Source organism: Aptenodytes forsteri, unplaced genomic scaffold (assembly GCF_000699145.1).
Source record: "Aptenodytes forsteri isolate BGI_AS27 unplaced genomic scaffold, ASM69914v1 Scaffold2, whole genome shotgun sequence".
NCBI lineage: Eukaryota > Metazoa > Chordata > Aves > Sphenisciformes > Spheniscidae > Aptenodytes > Aptenodytes forsteri.
In genome coordinates, this window is record NW_008795695.1 from 11,034,481 (window position 1) to 11,050,599 (window position 16,119).

At 39.3% G+C, this 16,119-nt stretch overlaps 1 protein-coding gene across 1 annotated transcript in view; it reads right to left on the minus strand.

Moving 5' to 3' along the window:
* DSCAM (DS cell adhesion molecule) overlaps window positions 1-16,119 on the minus strand; it is a 416,982-nt gene that overhangs the window by 16,512 nt on the left and 384,351 nt on the right. Inside the window, exons 29-32 of the mRNA XM_009283090.1 lie at window positions 15,867-15,982; window positions 12,954-13,103; window positions 8,997-9,194; window positions 5,568-5,870 (exon numbers count right to left, since the gene is read on the minus strand). Of these exons, the coding sequence (XP_009281365.1) occupies window positions 5,568-5,870; window positions 8,997-9,194; window positions 12,954-13,103; window positions 15,867-15,982 (767 nt within the window). The remainder of the gene's footprint in view (window positions 1-5,567; window positions 5,871-8,996; window positions 9,195-12,953; window positions 13,104-15,866; window positions 15,983-16,119) is intronic.

The following is a 16,119-nucleotide window of genomic DNA, read 5'->3' on the forward strand; positions in this document are numbered from 1 at the left end:
GCCCAGAGAGGTGGTGGATGCCCCATCCCTGGAAACATTCCAGGTCAGGTTGGACGGGGCTCTGAGCAACCTGATCTAGTTGAAGATGTCCCTGCCCATGGCAGCGGGGTTGGACTAGATGACCCTTCCAACCCAAACTATTCTATGATTCTATGATTCTACAGTCTGGGGGTCTGAGTTTTGCAGTACCCCTGTGAAAGGGAGGTTTCTGCAAATAGCAAGAGACCTGATGAAAACTTTCTAGATATTTCCTATTCAAACGCCTGTCAGATTTTATTTCTTCCAAGCATGAATTCCATTGCCAGAGGATGCAAGTAAGTGGTCTGTCCACAAAAACCACATAAATAGCAGTTGGGAAGCACAGAAATATCAAAATATTTTCCAGTTAATAGCTGTTCTTTTCTCAAGCACAATAATTTAGTAGTAAAGAGAGGAAAAAGCCCAAGAGGCTTCTTGGCTGAGGCTATTACTGAGATTTAAAATTATAATAACAGGCATCTATTTTTAATAAACTGCTACAGCAATGTTTATTGCAGTTAAGAATAATTGTTATGATAACTCAATTTGTGGTTAATATTTTTAAAACAGAAACGAGAAACATTATTATAAAACTTTTTTTACCTCTACAATTATCTTCCACTTTTTTACATTACAGACTCTTTGATGGCACAGTGGGAGGCAGGAAGAGAGTATATTTCTTTCCAATTTCTGTCCCACCAAGTTTCTGACTGCAAGATTTGAATGACAACTTTGGAGGACAAAGGACTGCCTCATTTTTCAATGTCCCAGGTAAACTTTGGGTAACAATTGTTGAAGTTTCTGAATATCAATATGAAAAAGTGCCTCAGTTTTGATCTGGAAGGACCTAGTATACTGTTGAGGATTGCCCACTATGCCTATTCCTTGAGGACCCAACCTTGCTAACCAAACTTCTAGTTAATGACAACTGTGGGGAGGAGAACAGTAATCATAATCCCAAACTTCTGGGAGTTTTGATGCTGAGAAAGATGCAATGCTAACAATGTATTGACATAATTTTTATACCATGAAGAATATTAACACTGCACAGAGGTTAGGAATTGAAGACCCACTTTTCTAAAGGATGTGATTTATCCCACATGTTTAAAATATTGCTGTGCTATCTCTACTGCTTCAGTTTTCTCTTTAATGTGCTTCCTGGGACACATGACTATTCTGATGGTTTACGGAAAACTGTCACCATCTGCAGTGGGTCAGCTTCAAGGCCTGGGCAGATTAGGTCTGCCAGCTCTGTGAAGTCCACAAAAACCCATGTGCAGGTCCGCATCCATCCTTTCATTTTTGGAAGCTATGCAGAAGCTGTTGTTAAGCAGCAATTTCAGTTTGCTTGGTGGTTTATAATGTGTTATTATAAAAGGAAAAATAATGATGTTATTGTTGATGCTGAAGCAAAACCTACAAATAATCTCATCTTTTTAAAAAAATTTGTCTATGGAGTTGTAAAGATCAGAACGCAAGGATGCATAAGACATGTTTTCAAAATGCAGGAATTAATTAAAAAATCTTACTTCACTGTTCTATTTCCTGTAGCTATGGCTTTTGAAAAGTTTAACAAAAATGCAACTCCTAAAATATTTTTTATTGAAGACTGTTTAATAACACCTTCTCTATATATTTGAAAGTTTTGGCCTGGTGTCAAAACAATGATGCAGAAAACATCTACAGCTGCTTGTACAGACAACTAGGAGTAGCCTGATGTCTCCGTGGTGCCCAGTGACAGGACCAGAGGCAATGGGCACAAACTGAAACACAGGAGGCTCTGTCTGAACGTCGGGAAACATTTATTTACTGTGAGGGTGGCTGAGCACTGGCACCCAGAGAGGCTGTGGGGTTTCCATCCTTGGAGATACTCAAAACCCAACTGGACACAGTCCCAGACAATCTACCATAGGTGGCCCTGCTTGAGTAGGGGGGGTTAGACCAGATGACCTTGAGAGGTCCCTTCCAACCTCAACTGTTCTGTGATTCTGTGATGCAATAAATTCAGATGAAATCTAGAAATGTCTATTACAGCACAATACATCTGGCAGTCTAAATTATAAAAGAATAACCATGCCAAATATCCAGATCATTCTGAAGTCCCGGTTCATGTCTCGGATTCAGTGTGCCAAAATCACTTTCTTTCCTTATTTACTATTCACTGTGACATTAGGTATGATTGCTCTATTTTTCTTTATAAAATTATCATTATTGTTTCATGGCAAAATCCTTGCATTTTTAGCTCCCATGTCTGAGTTGACTTCATGAAATTGATTCTGGTTTCTGTAAACTAAATGTCAGGAAAAAGGTGTAGAAATCCAGAAATCGGATGCAGTTCTGACTGCTGACCTGAGTGTGTATCTGCAGCACCAGCTGACTGGAAGGGAAAAGGTCTATTAGAAGACTTACAGTGGGCTAGAATATAAGGCAATCAACTATTATGCATTACTAATAACAGAGTCAGAATTGTACATAATGTGTAGAAGTTTTGAAAAGACAATCCTAATTCATAGTTATAGTGCTAGAAATGATCAATTACTAAGCTTGCCTAGACATCTGATGAGCCATTCAAATATAATTCAAGCTGATGGGGTGATCAAATGTTTTGATTCAATTTCTGAATGAAAATGGTATGGAAGTTGGAAGCGTCACAGCAGGTTGATGTCAGCCCCCACAATACAAGTCATTGAATCCTGATGACCCCTTTTCCTCCTCCAATGAAAGAGCATTCAGGTTCCCTATGCCGAATCATTAACTATTCAATTTGGAGCAACCTGAGGTCTCAAACACTGCCTGTTGGATAAAGCAGATGGTTTGATCAGTGGGCTTGACTACACAGGTACAAAAGAATCCTATGAGATGCTCAGGAAAAGCAAGGGAACAATCGGTGACATGAGTTGGGAGGCCCTCAGAAACTCACAGGAAGGTCTTCTGAAGTCAAGCTTCAGGTGATCTAACATTTAGCTTGTTCATACCAAACACTTATGGTGGCAACAAGCTAAGAAATAGGTGCTGTAATAGCTCAGTCAGTTATGGCTGACAAAGTCTTCACCAGTAAACTCCATTGTTACTTTTCTTGAGTAAAGTTGCAGCCTTAACATTGGGTAGATTATTTTCAAAATGTCCCATTTATCAAAATAACTTTTTGTTACAGTCTTTCTGAGAATGTCTTATAATTGCTGGGGAGTATTTTGAAAAACAAATACTACTTATTGCAGACTCCTAAACCTTTATTGCAACCGTAAAAGTTGCAATAGGTAGCATTACGGGCAGTTCGAAAAGCAAGATCAGAAATTAGGAAGGAGGACGCATAAGTTATTGAAAGTGACATTGTACAAGAAAGAGATCAAGCTGGGGGAGAAGGAAAGCAAAGCACCATGAAAACAGGTAAAAGTTATCTTGAAAGAAAAGACTGACTTCAAGGAAGAATAAAGATGTGCTGAAGAAGCAGTCAGTGTTTCATCTCAGATGTTCTCATCTGCTTAATCTAAATACCTTAACTTTTTATTTCTTCTCCATGTTCCCAAATGTAGAATTACTTTGATTAATTGTATTTGAACTATTAATTACTTCCACAGAATTTCTGAAGTAGTGGGTGAAAGAAGAAAGATGCCCAGTAAGTCTTTCCTCACTGATTTGAACACTAAAAATATTGATCTGCCTGCTACTACTGAAAATTCTTTCTACCCATATATTTTGTTTAAAGTCCTTCATAAAGTAACCTTTAATAACATATCATTCAATATTTAGGGGCCAACATTCAAGTTGCTCCACTGGAACACTCGATTTTTTTCAAGGTATTGAAGCTAATTATCCATTTCAGAATATATTTCATTTCCTTACTGCAAAGGAAAGCTGAAGCTAATCAAGAAAAGCAGGTAAAAATTCAAGCCATTTAAACTAACAGAGCTAAAGATGGCTACAAGTCTGTAATTCACTAAAGGAGCTCTGACGATGTTCCAATTCCGGAAGATTTTAACTCAAGCGCAGGGACCAACTTTTGGTGCTATATGCCCTCAAGAAAATCATCTTTATATGGAATATATTAGAATATTTCCAAATAATAAATATGCATAAATAATGTATTTGGAACATGAAAGGAAGAGAGTAAGCTATTTGTTAAAGAAATGATAAAAAATGTTTGTTGACTGACTGGAAGGAGAGGGCTGCAATTTTGACTTAGCTGTTAATGCAGATGCTTTCCTTTAGCAGAGCAAGGACAAATATTTATCTTACTTTTTTGAGTTAGAAATGAAAATTATTTCTATCTTTATTTCTACAGCTCCTCGGTTTGTGGTTCTACTCTGTGACTACACAGAAATCAGTCATTTTTCTCACTATTTTATTTCCTACTTATTTTCCTTCTTATCTATCTGTATGATACACTAATTTCCTGGCTTGTGTTTTATAACTTTCTACCTTCTGCTTGGTCTTTTTCTTCCCACATTCTTTTAGCTTTCTCTAGCAAAACCCTTTATGCTTTCTTTTCAGTGTCAGGTCCTGCTTTTGAATCACTTTCCTAATACCACTGTCTATCTTCCATTCCTCTGTCCTCACAACAACTGCTTTTCCATTTATAGTGTATGTTAAGCAAAAGACCATAGTTTATTCATTACTCTTTTTTACATATATGATCAAATGTATATACTAAATAAAAATAAAATAAAATAAATCATGTTTTCAGAAAGCACACAAATATAATTATGCCTTTTTCCCATTTGTATCCTCTTCACATCATGTATTCTGTAACAAAGACTGGCAAATCTTCTGAGAAGATTTTATAACGTGTTTGATCTCAGAGTTCCACAGATAATCTACCTATGCTATTGTGAACTAGGATATCACTGGAAACAGCATTCTTTGTGAACTGGAAATCTGATTGAGCCCAACAGATGGATGTCCCTCATGCACCTTCAATCAGTAAGAAGTTGGAGCGGGTTTGAATTTGTCTGGAGGTAAAAGGCTCCATATCCCTTGAGCTACTGCACTGTCTTCATTTTCTCCATTTTTTATTCTCCTCCTTTTAGATAATCCTAGTTTGATATTAGTAGATGTCAAAGAGATAGTATAATAGCTCAAGAACATCACTGAAGGGTTATTACACCTTTGACAAGCTACAAGGCAGAAGGGATATTACATCTTCTACAATCTGTCTTTATGAACTGTTCTGATAGCAAACCTTTGCTCTCAAGCACAAAGTATTGCTGTAAAACACGTTTTATTAGTGGGTGGTTTGAGTAGGAGATGGGCATATGTACCCCCATATGGTCTTATTTACCCCAGAAAGGTCTATCGCCTGATGGCTGCAGCTGTAGAGTAGTTGATTTGATGGCCTAGACAGGCCCTTTCTGTTCCTAAATTTCCAAGTTTCTCATTTTTCTGTATATCTGAGAATATACTCAAATGTTATATTAGCTGGGACACAAAGCAATTATCTCTGTAAGTAGTTACAGGATATATTGTGCACTTTCTTCCTTTCCTGTTAACTAGCCTAGGCATGGAGTGAAATGCTCACCCCAAGGACCAAAATGTTACCTCTAGTCTCTCACCTGGCCGATGTGCCTTTGGAACTGCCATGTTCATCACTCGCCCTCCATCCTGAGGTTTTGGGGGAGATGCGGTAAACCTGCAAATCCCCGACTCTGATGGCGTGCTTGAGGTCAGACTGTCTGTGTAGTCATTAGTCCCTGCCGTGAGCTGCTCCGACGATGTGTCTGATATGAAGCATTCTGTAATGGTGAACTTCGCATGTCTCAGCTGCTCTTCCATTTTTGCATGCTCATATGCTCTCGCTAGCTCTTCGTATGTTGAGGAGGCACTTTCTGTGGAGACCATGCTGCTTCTTGCTCGATCTAAACATCAGAAATATAAATAATGGGAGAAGGAAAACATCTGCACAACCTTTCTTGGAAGAAAAGCTATGAACATGATAGTATTTCTTAATAAAATGCAGAGCCCTTGAAATTATCAAGGTGATTTAAATGAGTCTGCTTCATTCTGCTTCAGAAAGCCCTGAGGACAAAGGTCAAATATAAAGGCAGTGTCTCTCAGACATTGTCTCTCTAGACACCAGGTAAAATAGTAACTCATTTTACATGGAACAAAGGTCTTATGAAAGCAATATTGTTTGGTAGCTACCAGCCTGCAGTCATTCAGGTGCTTTTTTCAGTGCTGCTGAAGGTAATGGGGGCTTCATATTTGACACACAGGCTATTATGACCTAGAAGCTGTTCTTTTCTGCTGATGAGTTTCTGAGAATATCAATATTTCTTAAACAAGCACTATTATTGGAGATGTAAATGGCTACTGATATATTAAAAAGCATTCTGGAAATGCAAATGCTCATTTCTGCGGGGACAAGTCACTGGTCTGTTGCACCCATTGCACTTCTACTTCAGTGGGCTGGAAGAGCAGAGGACTTTAAAAAGTTCCTTGGGCAGAAGTCATGTTTCATCACAAGATCTGTACACTTTCAGACATTGTTGGTGATGTTCAATAAACAGGCACAATGTAATAGCTAATTCATAAAAATGGGACTCCTATAGCAGCCAGAGGCAACTGTGTTGTTATTGCAAATCTTTATCTTTTTTATTGTGTGCTAGGATCCTTGCATCAGTTTTCATTGTGCACAAAGAACAACACTCCTGCCACTTGTAAATAGGACCATGCATTATTTAAAATTACAAGTACTTCTACAATATGCTGTAACTTGCTTAAGATTTTGAGCTGGCCAGAACTTAAACAAGGCTTCCCCCCCCCTGCTCCCAGGAAATATCATTCTGTTTTTCACATTTGATTTGTAAATGAGACCAAAATAATGTCTTTCCAAACTTCTGATTGTCCTGGTTTCAGCTGGGATAGAGTTAAACCACAATACTGATCAACTGGAAACTCCTGGAAGGCTGCAGTTGCCCAATACCATAGAGCAATGTCTGTAAATATGATGGTCATGCAAAGGTCCCAGTTTGGTCCATGAAGCTCAGGACCTGCAGCTTCCTATATCCCATGACCTGGGGAGACTATTCCAGGAAGAATCTGCTTGAACACCTACTTTAGATTTGATGAAAGTTCATCCAAGCCCAGGGTGAACTTCATGAAACCTAGATTCATCAGAACATTTCTAATGGCCTCTACTTAGAACATTAGAACTTAGTTACAGCTATGAACTGCTGCAATACATTTCTCCTAAGCTTAAAAGCTCCTGCTTTGTAAACCTGGAATTGTTTTGATAAGAAGTGCTAAATTCTGCCAATTATCAACTGCATCAACTAGATTCAGAAATCTGAACTCCATATTGGAAAAGTGATAAAATGTGCACATTAGTTCAATTGATTCTTGAAAACATAATTTGGCTACATCTATTATAATGTTTATTTGGAAATTTTAAACTTCTGACGTACTTAGATTAAACTGACTCTATTCTTTCCCCAGAAACCAAGTGTCATAATAGAGCTACATTTTGGCACAAGAAAACCTTTCTTGAGCATGATCTAAAACTTGCTATCCCTTACATAAATCACTGCGTGTTCAAGGGTAGACATAGAGTAGGAGACTATCCATGTTAAAACATAGATTATGAAGTCTGTTTACAAAATTACATGTAGTTTGTCTATTAAACCACACAACAAATGGAATTCTCTGTCCTTTGCCATGCACATTGGAAAATATCCTTGGGTGACAAAATGTTGGAACACATGCAAGTGCACCTGAAATCTGGAATGTCTACAAAAAGGGTTTCTGAGATAACATTTGCTATTTGTATTTGTATCTGTATAGCTATTAGAGTTAATCCTTAAAGCCTTATGATAATTCTACCTGAAGAAATCAGGATGAAGTTTGCCAGCTGGCTAGAGGTATCTATTGAGTGCTGTTACCCTATGCAGACAACATAGGGGTCTACAAGTTTAAGAGGATGAATTGTGAAAAGATGAGAACTCCAACCTATAAATTACTAGAGGTAAGGGAAGTCAGATGCTTGTTCTTATAGAGAGAATAAAAAGTCATACTGGTTTTTGTGGTGAAGGGCCAGTCAAACCTACTGCTTTGTAGCTCTAACACATAGCTTTTTCATGTGACAAACACTTTTCCCCTAAAATCAGGATGGAAGGTAGGCAATTCCTTCTGAGAAGACCAGAGTAAACCTGGATTCACTTCTGTCAGGCATAACTTTGAATAGAATTTTACCTTTCTTCATATTTAACCTTTATTATATTTGCTTCATGACTATTCTGCTTAATAATTTACTTATTTATTTGCCTTTTTTTTTGTAACTTGTTCAGTGTAGGGCAAAGGAGAAAGCTTTCTTTTCAGTTACAATTGCATTTATAATGTGGAGACATCAAGAGGAGATGAAGACTGCAGGCAGAATATGTATTCAGTGTCTCCTCACTTATCATCTACAGGAATAAAACCTACGCTGTTTCTCAGGAAAATCAGAGCTAGCCGCTGCAGTATTCAGCGATATGAATGGATTTTGACTTGGACTCTAATTCCAGGTTTTTCCCTCTCATTTTTTTCCACTTAGAATAAACTCTGTGAACATATTACATGAATGGGAAAAGGAAAATACTAACCTCAAGGTAGCTGAAACCTTAAAAACTTTCCACCTATGACTCAGGAATATTCTAGGTTGCTAATATTGCCCCGTCCTGGTCAATGCCATTTCATGCAGAAAATTCTCCTACATTTTCCTTCAGATACAGGACATACAACACTTCAGCTACTTGGAAAAATTACCACCATATCTTTCAAAGGACTCCAGTATGCGTGTGTGGCATGAGAACCACGGGCACAATATTTGTTATCATTAGCACTATATGCATTTGTGTCACCCCTTATCAATAGCCTACAGAAAAACACCCTAGCAAGGAAAAAATAATGACACCTAAGCACCAAATGAAGTACATCAAGGACCAAGAAGGTTACTGCAGCTACTGCTGTCCTGTTTTCACAGTGCAGCCCTGCAGAGCACCCCATACCTGTGTCCTGCGAGGGGCTGACGCTGTAGCTGTCACTTTCCTTGTCCACTGATCCTGCTGGCCTGGGGGTGGGCAGCCTCCAGTCTGTGGTGAGGGTATGAGCTGATATGGTGGGGTGAGGTCTGTTGAGGGTCCACTGACTAGCGTAGCGGTTACGAGCTGTAGGTCCGGTTTTGGCACTCCTCCTTGTGGTAGGATCTGTGATGGATAACAGAGAGGGTCTCTGCCACTAGGCTCTTGAATTGATAAGGAAACAAGCCCTGTCGGAAGGCGATGGCCACTGAAATAATGTTGGTTAAAAAAAACCACAAAACATTATTTGTGGAAGAAAAATGAGCAGTGAAAGTGCTGTTCATTACCAAACTGCTAAAGCTTTTTTAAAATACCCTCTTTCTAATGAAACCATGCAAGGGTGCAACTGACGAGCCAAAAGCCTCACCAATCTCCCATTGACACATTCATTATCCCTTTACTCCAACATAAACAGTTCTCCAGTACCAAAACCACTTTGAGATGTGAAAGAGCACAAGGCAAGTAGATCCGGTCAGGGATTTCACACCACATCTCAAGTGAAGTCTAAGGTAAATGAACAGCGTAGATGTGCCCTCAGAAACACCCTACACCAGGTACCTGCCCTCAGTTTGTAAAAACATGTGCTCAGAAATGTGGTGATACAATTTCCTATTCTGGACATTTTACTAATACTTTTACTATATTACGGTTTTAATCAGCTACAGATTCCCTATTTTTTTTAACAAGTAAACAAGACATAAAACACAACCTGTAATAGTGCCATCAGAGTTTCAGTAGGAATAGGCTCAGAAAGAGTTGACTTTTTTAAAAAAAAAGTAGTAAATAAAAAAAATTTCTTAAACTTTAAAAATCATCTGCTACCTGTTTAAGGTCAGCAATGTTTTATTTTTATTATCCTAGAGATAATTTGGTGACCAACGGGGTAGAAGGGAACTATCTGCCAAAACTGACCTCCTTAATTTTGTTAATAAATAGTTCTTCTGTAAAAGTGAGGCTTGCACTCCCTAACAAAGTAAGTGGAATAGAAAAATCATTATGTGGCAAACAGAAAGTGACTCTCTCTTCGAAGCTTGTGAAAGGATGTTACTAACAATAGAGAGAAAAGGTATTAGAAATGAAAAATTCAAATCTATTCAAATGTTCTTTGACATTCAAATGGTGAAGTTGTCAGTCTTTGAGGTAAGAGACTTTAGCAGAAGCAATTTAAAGAAAAAAACAATACCCAGATAATGACTCTGAGCATTGCTTCTGCCTAAGCATTCCCAGTAAGAATTTGTATTCTGCTGCTTCAAAGAAACAAGGTATTTATTTACAAATACCAGCTATGGTCTGATCCTTCTTCTATTTCACATCTTCCCTCTACAGCACTGGAAAAATATGAACCCGGTGCAACTGACAATTGATCCTCCTGGTAGTGCAACACATAGCTGCCTCACATGGATAACATCCAAAAATGCACTCGGCACGACGTGACCAGCCTGTCAGTATAACCCACCGCTTGTACCAGCTGTGGAAAGTTGGCACGTGGCTGTCGTGTAGCCAGAAGTGATCCTTGTGCCTGCTTCGAGGGAAGACATGAAGGACAGGAGAGTGCTGGTGGGAAAACTCTTGGCACAGTGCTGGGTCTGCTTGGTCTGGAGAAGAGAAGGATCGGGGGGATCTCATCAACGTGTATAAATATTTGAAGGGAAGGTGCAAAGAGGACAGAGCCAGGCTCTTTTCAGTCGTGCTCAGTGACAGGACCAGAGGCAATGGCCACAAGGCCAAACATGGGAGCTTCCCTCTGAACATCAGGAAACACTTTACTGTGAGGGTGGCTGAGCACTGGTACAGGTTGCCCAGAGAGGTGGTGGAGTCTCCATCCTCGGAGATGTTCAAAAGTTGTCTCGGCATGGCCCTGGACAACCAGCTCTAGCTGACCTTGCTTTAAGCAGAGGGGTTGGACTAGCCAGTGCCCAGAGGTCCCTTCCAACCTCAACTGTTCTCTCATCCCGTGAATCAGTAGGCTTTCATGAGCAATTTGAAGGAGGTGGGAGAGCCTGCTGCCAGCATGCAGGAGGTCAGTGCTCGTCCTGCTGAGCATGTGCTAAGCAGTAGCTCTGCACCAGCTATGCTTCGCCTGCATAAGGGTCTCTGTAGCACAGACACAGCAAGCTCCAGAGCTGCCGGTGCACATCTGGTGCCCCTGTTGTTAAGCCAGCTCTGCTGTCATATGCTGAGACATAACTGTAGAGAGCTGAGGCAAGCAAGGCAAAGGTTCACAGAGCATACCTCTGTTATAAATAAATACAAAAGAACTAGAACAACTTAAAATGTGCTGTAAGGGAATATTTGCCAATTTGAGTGTGAGTGTGCTCAGGCAGGAAGATCCAGAACCTCTGAGCCACCCAGCTGGGCACTGCACCCCTCTTCATACAGAAAGCTGTGGATCTAAACAAAATCTCATAGCCTAGCCTCGATCAAAGCTATATTAGTGTCTTAAATCCAGAGAACACAACCTAAAAGTCTCTGACCCAGCCCTGTGCACTGCTGCAATCAGATCTTTACTGCATAATAAAAGTGATGGTGGATTTCTATTTCCAAAGCTGGGCTGGACACAGATCATATTCTCATACATGAGTTAAACCCCAGTTTAATTTGAGGGAAGTCTCTCCCTGACTTCAGTGGACTAAAGCACATAACTGCACACAAAAAAGGGATTGGGAATGGAAGATACTGGTGCTATAAAATGCTGTGGTGTGGTACAGGCAGGCAATTTTGGTGTGGTGCCTCTTTCCGTATTAGAAAAGACAGGGTTGGAAAACAATTGAGAGTCCATTGTTTACTCAGATGATCTTGATCTGCCAACATGGTAAAAATGATATGATATTTTTTGCTCTTAGTGAGCAGGCTAGCCAGCATGTACGTGAACTAAAGGAGCGAGACAAGACTGGTACCAGAAAGAAAACAAATGTCATACCTTGACTCTTCTAATTCAAATGTCATGACTCTCCATAGATGAAAAATGGTGTTACTAATCTACTCCTCAAGAAATAACTAGCCATAGCTTAACACTGTCAGAGTTAGAAAAGCAACAAGGTCAGAACTAGAATAGATATCATTTATAAAGACTGAGGTGGAAATGAAGATGAAATGAAGATTTTTCAAATAATCTGCATTTTAGGTGATGCACAACTGAGCTTTCAGCATTTATGTTCACCAAACTCACCAAGTAAACAAATTCTGAATCTATCAGGGGATAGAAATTATCCAAGAGATTTTAGAAATTGCACACTGCTAGTGAACTACACTTTGGTAATATTCCTAACTCATAAATATTCCTTCTATCTAGTGATTTCTTTCCATTTACATAGATATGGAACACATTCATGAGAGAAATTAAGAAGAATAGATTTCAGCAGTATTTTAATTTATGATACTATTTTAATCACTGTAAGAATAACTCAACCTGAATATATCTGGGAAAAGTAATTTACCATAATAACTAGAATTGGAAATACAACTTTTTCAGAAAAGCAGTAATGAGAAATGTATTTCTTGCCTGATAGAGGGGTAAGGAGGGAAGACGTATTTTGAAATACAATAAAGATTGATCACCGAGAAAAATATATATTAGGCACTAAAAGCCATTAAGCTAATTTATGCAATAAATTCTAGAAATTAATATCTAGCATGCATTTGGTTTAATGAAAGCCAGGTATGAATTATTTCAAATTACACCTACATTTCAGATGCATATGCAATTTTTACCATATTGAATCACTAAATGCAATTGTATAAGAAGTGTTCTCTGCTGACCTAAATAGATTTCTCTCAACCTTCAGATTGAAGAAAAAACCCTATGAGGATGCAAATGCAGGAGCACAGTATTCATTTTCTTATAGCTTTCTTCCTTCCAGATAACATACTCTCTTATATGCTTACTTGTTCCTGGCCGGGCATCAGAAACATCCACCAGTGGTCCTGTAGCTTGTGACACAGACTGGTAATGTACCGTGTGGGTGACAGTCAGTGACTTCTGCTTAGATGTCTCTCCAAAGTCGGCATCGGTGAGCAGAACTGTTGATCTGTCATCTGTAAGTAAAAAAACCCATCAGATGTTGAATAATGAATTTTGGGTTTGCCTTCATAAGAGCTTTACAGCCAGTCCCCAGACTTATTTTCAGCTGGGTGCCACCACTGACAGTGGCAGCTCACTCTTCTCTGCAGGGCTGAAGATGGCTCTGAAGTGTGTACCACAGATTGAGAGCCTCTGGGTTTAAACTTAAAGTTCATACAGAAGTAAAGAATAAGTGTAATTTTCATGTTTGTCTTTATGATTTCACCTTAGAGATGTGCAGCTAAGACAGACTATTAAGCATCCTTCCAAAAAGCTAATTTGTGTCTAATAATTTTTGGCCCTAATTTCTTTCTTTCCCGTCTTTTGAACACTGCCCTCTTCCCCTTCATTTTCAGAGAGCTCAGCTGAGCTTTTCAACAACATATTAAATTTATTTCTTTTTATTGACATAACTAGTAATGTCCTCAGTGAAATCACCCTTGTCTTCCCAAAAGGAGGTCGTTAGGTAATGCTGCTAACTAACCCTCTACCAGTCAGCTTTTTCTCCAGAGACAGAATATTGTAGAAGGGATGGCCGTGACAAAAGACTCTTCTTAGGGAGCTGCTTATTGTCAAGCATGTGAGTATGACAGTGAAGACAATGGAAATATACTTGAAGGGCAGCTAAGCATCCTTAAGTCCAGTGTTTTGCTGTTCTGGAAGCTAAGGGCTAAGTCCTACCAGCTCTTTCTGCACCAAACCTCACTACGGTAGGTTTGAAAAAGATGCTTTGAGGAGCTTTATGCGAGTCGTGTAAGTTTCTCGTAACATAGTCCAGCTGACTATGGGCTTTCCTGCAGCTGCAAAGAAAGGTGCGAGGTGAAGCCTGACCTTGGGAAGGACTGGGAAAAAACAGGTGAGCACTGACCTTTACTGCTGTATGGTTCTGCTGCCTATTGCTTCCCTATGGGGTAGGATACATACACCAAATTTCTACACAGACCTTGATCCCTGCAGAATGCCAGTGCTATACAGTGCTTACTTTTTTTTTCAGTTGTGATCTCTGTATTGTATTTATTTCACTCCAAAGAGGAATCTGGTCCACTTGATTGTGGAAGGTTTAACAGCGATAAATCTTCCACTGACTCTGTCCTTGCAGAACAATTATTTGCATGCTATCAGACTTCCTTTTTCATTCTTTACAGTCTTTTTATCCATTCCTCATATTAATAAAAGCCACAAGAAGTTCCTGCTATGCTATGCCATACAGCTTTGTAATGTATTTCTAAGGGGACTGGCAGCAGTGGGGCTTCCGTGCATTTACTAGTCAGCAGAGGTTGATCCGCTTCTTCTAAGCATTCCTGTTTTTTGTTGTGGTTTTTTTTTAACTTGACAAGACACCATTAAGGCGAACAGTTCTGCACAATAACATAACTAGCATTTTTTACCCAAAGAAGGCCATAAATAGAATGAGCATTATGAAATCAAATTACTCTGGCAAAAGATGAGCTCTTATTCAGGTTGGGAATAAAGCCTCTTGGCAGTAAACTATGTCAAAGACTGCCAAAGTGCCTGCTTATTCTGAGTGCTTTGTGGAGAGCTGGCTATTACTAAGGCACTGATCGCATTGCTACAGTTAAGGCACTAATGGTATTTCCACTATAACCCCCTATTGCTCAACAACTGTAACTCAAAAGTAAAAACTGTCTTTAGGATGAAGCCTGGCACAAAAGACTGCATCACAGAGGCAAACTTTGGGAAGCTCAAATCAGGATTAAAAAAAGTCTGTATTTCAAGTGAAGCATAGGTCTCCTTTTCAAATCTGCAGCGCAAACTGTGAAATGTCCCGTGAGGCCACCCCCCCATGCCAGACTGGCAGCAAGCGTGACAGGGTGCGGGGCTAAAGCAGCTTGTCCCTCCCCAGTGTGGGCATGGACAGGAGATGCAGAGATGCTGCTCCCAGCTTGTGGAGCTTTCCTCTCCGGCCACACCATCCCTGGGATGCTGTTACGTTCTCAGCCATCACAGGCTTCAGATTTTGATCCAAAAAAGTTAGAAGTCTAACAGGAACAGTCATTCTGGAGGGTCTTGCCACAGTGTGTACCCATACAGTCATGAGATCAGGTTGTATTTTTATTCCCTTGAGATTTCAGACATCTTGTGTTTAAATTATTTGGAAAAAAAAACCCAACACCAAAAAAATTCTGTTTTTCATGACAGCTCAGCTATGTGCCAGCCACATGAGAAATCTTGTTTTCTGTTGTGTGAAAAGGTTTAGATTTGAATTTTGCATAGATACACAAAAGCTGAAAACTGATCAAAATGTTGAAATATCATTTGCTATGAACAGGTGGATACAGTATGCAACATGTAAGTTTTAGAATTTGACTGTTGCAAATCCTTAATTACTGATATTGTAGGTTCAGAATTTAATTTTCCTTATAAGTAATGCCAGTGATCCAACTGTCTAGTCAAAGCCAAAAGAGTAATTAAAATGAAAATCATAAAAATGCAAGTCTTCATTTACATTTTCTTCAAGCAGCTCTTTCCACCAGCTTCATTTTCCTAATGTCCTGCATTATTTTTAATACTGTACTGAGATTACTTAAAGTGGAAAATGATTCAAAGGGGAGAAAAAAAAAATCAGTTCAGTTTTCAAATGTGGCAAATTACTTTGCAGCTCTTTTTCTCGATGTGTGCAGTGGGGAAAAGGTGTGGGGAAAAGGTGTGGGGAAAAGGAAGTCCACCTAAAGTGCCTGTTACATTAACCAGCAAAAACAAGCCCAACAAGAGTTTACCAATGGTCTCCATCGTGTCCCTCTCCTCAATCAGAAGCTGTGCTCTGGGAATGTCTATGTGCATCCTCAGTGTTTGCTGCTGCTTATTAAGTGTATCTGATGTTCTGGTGTTCTTGCTAAAAATAAAAGAGAAGCAAACACTTTAACATTCAGCCTAAATGAAAGAATACTTGCAAACTTCCTCATTTTAAATCTGTCCAGCTCAAACAAAAAATAATATAAGTATAATCAGCAAAATACTCATACATCTTAT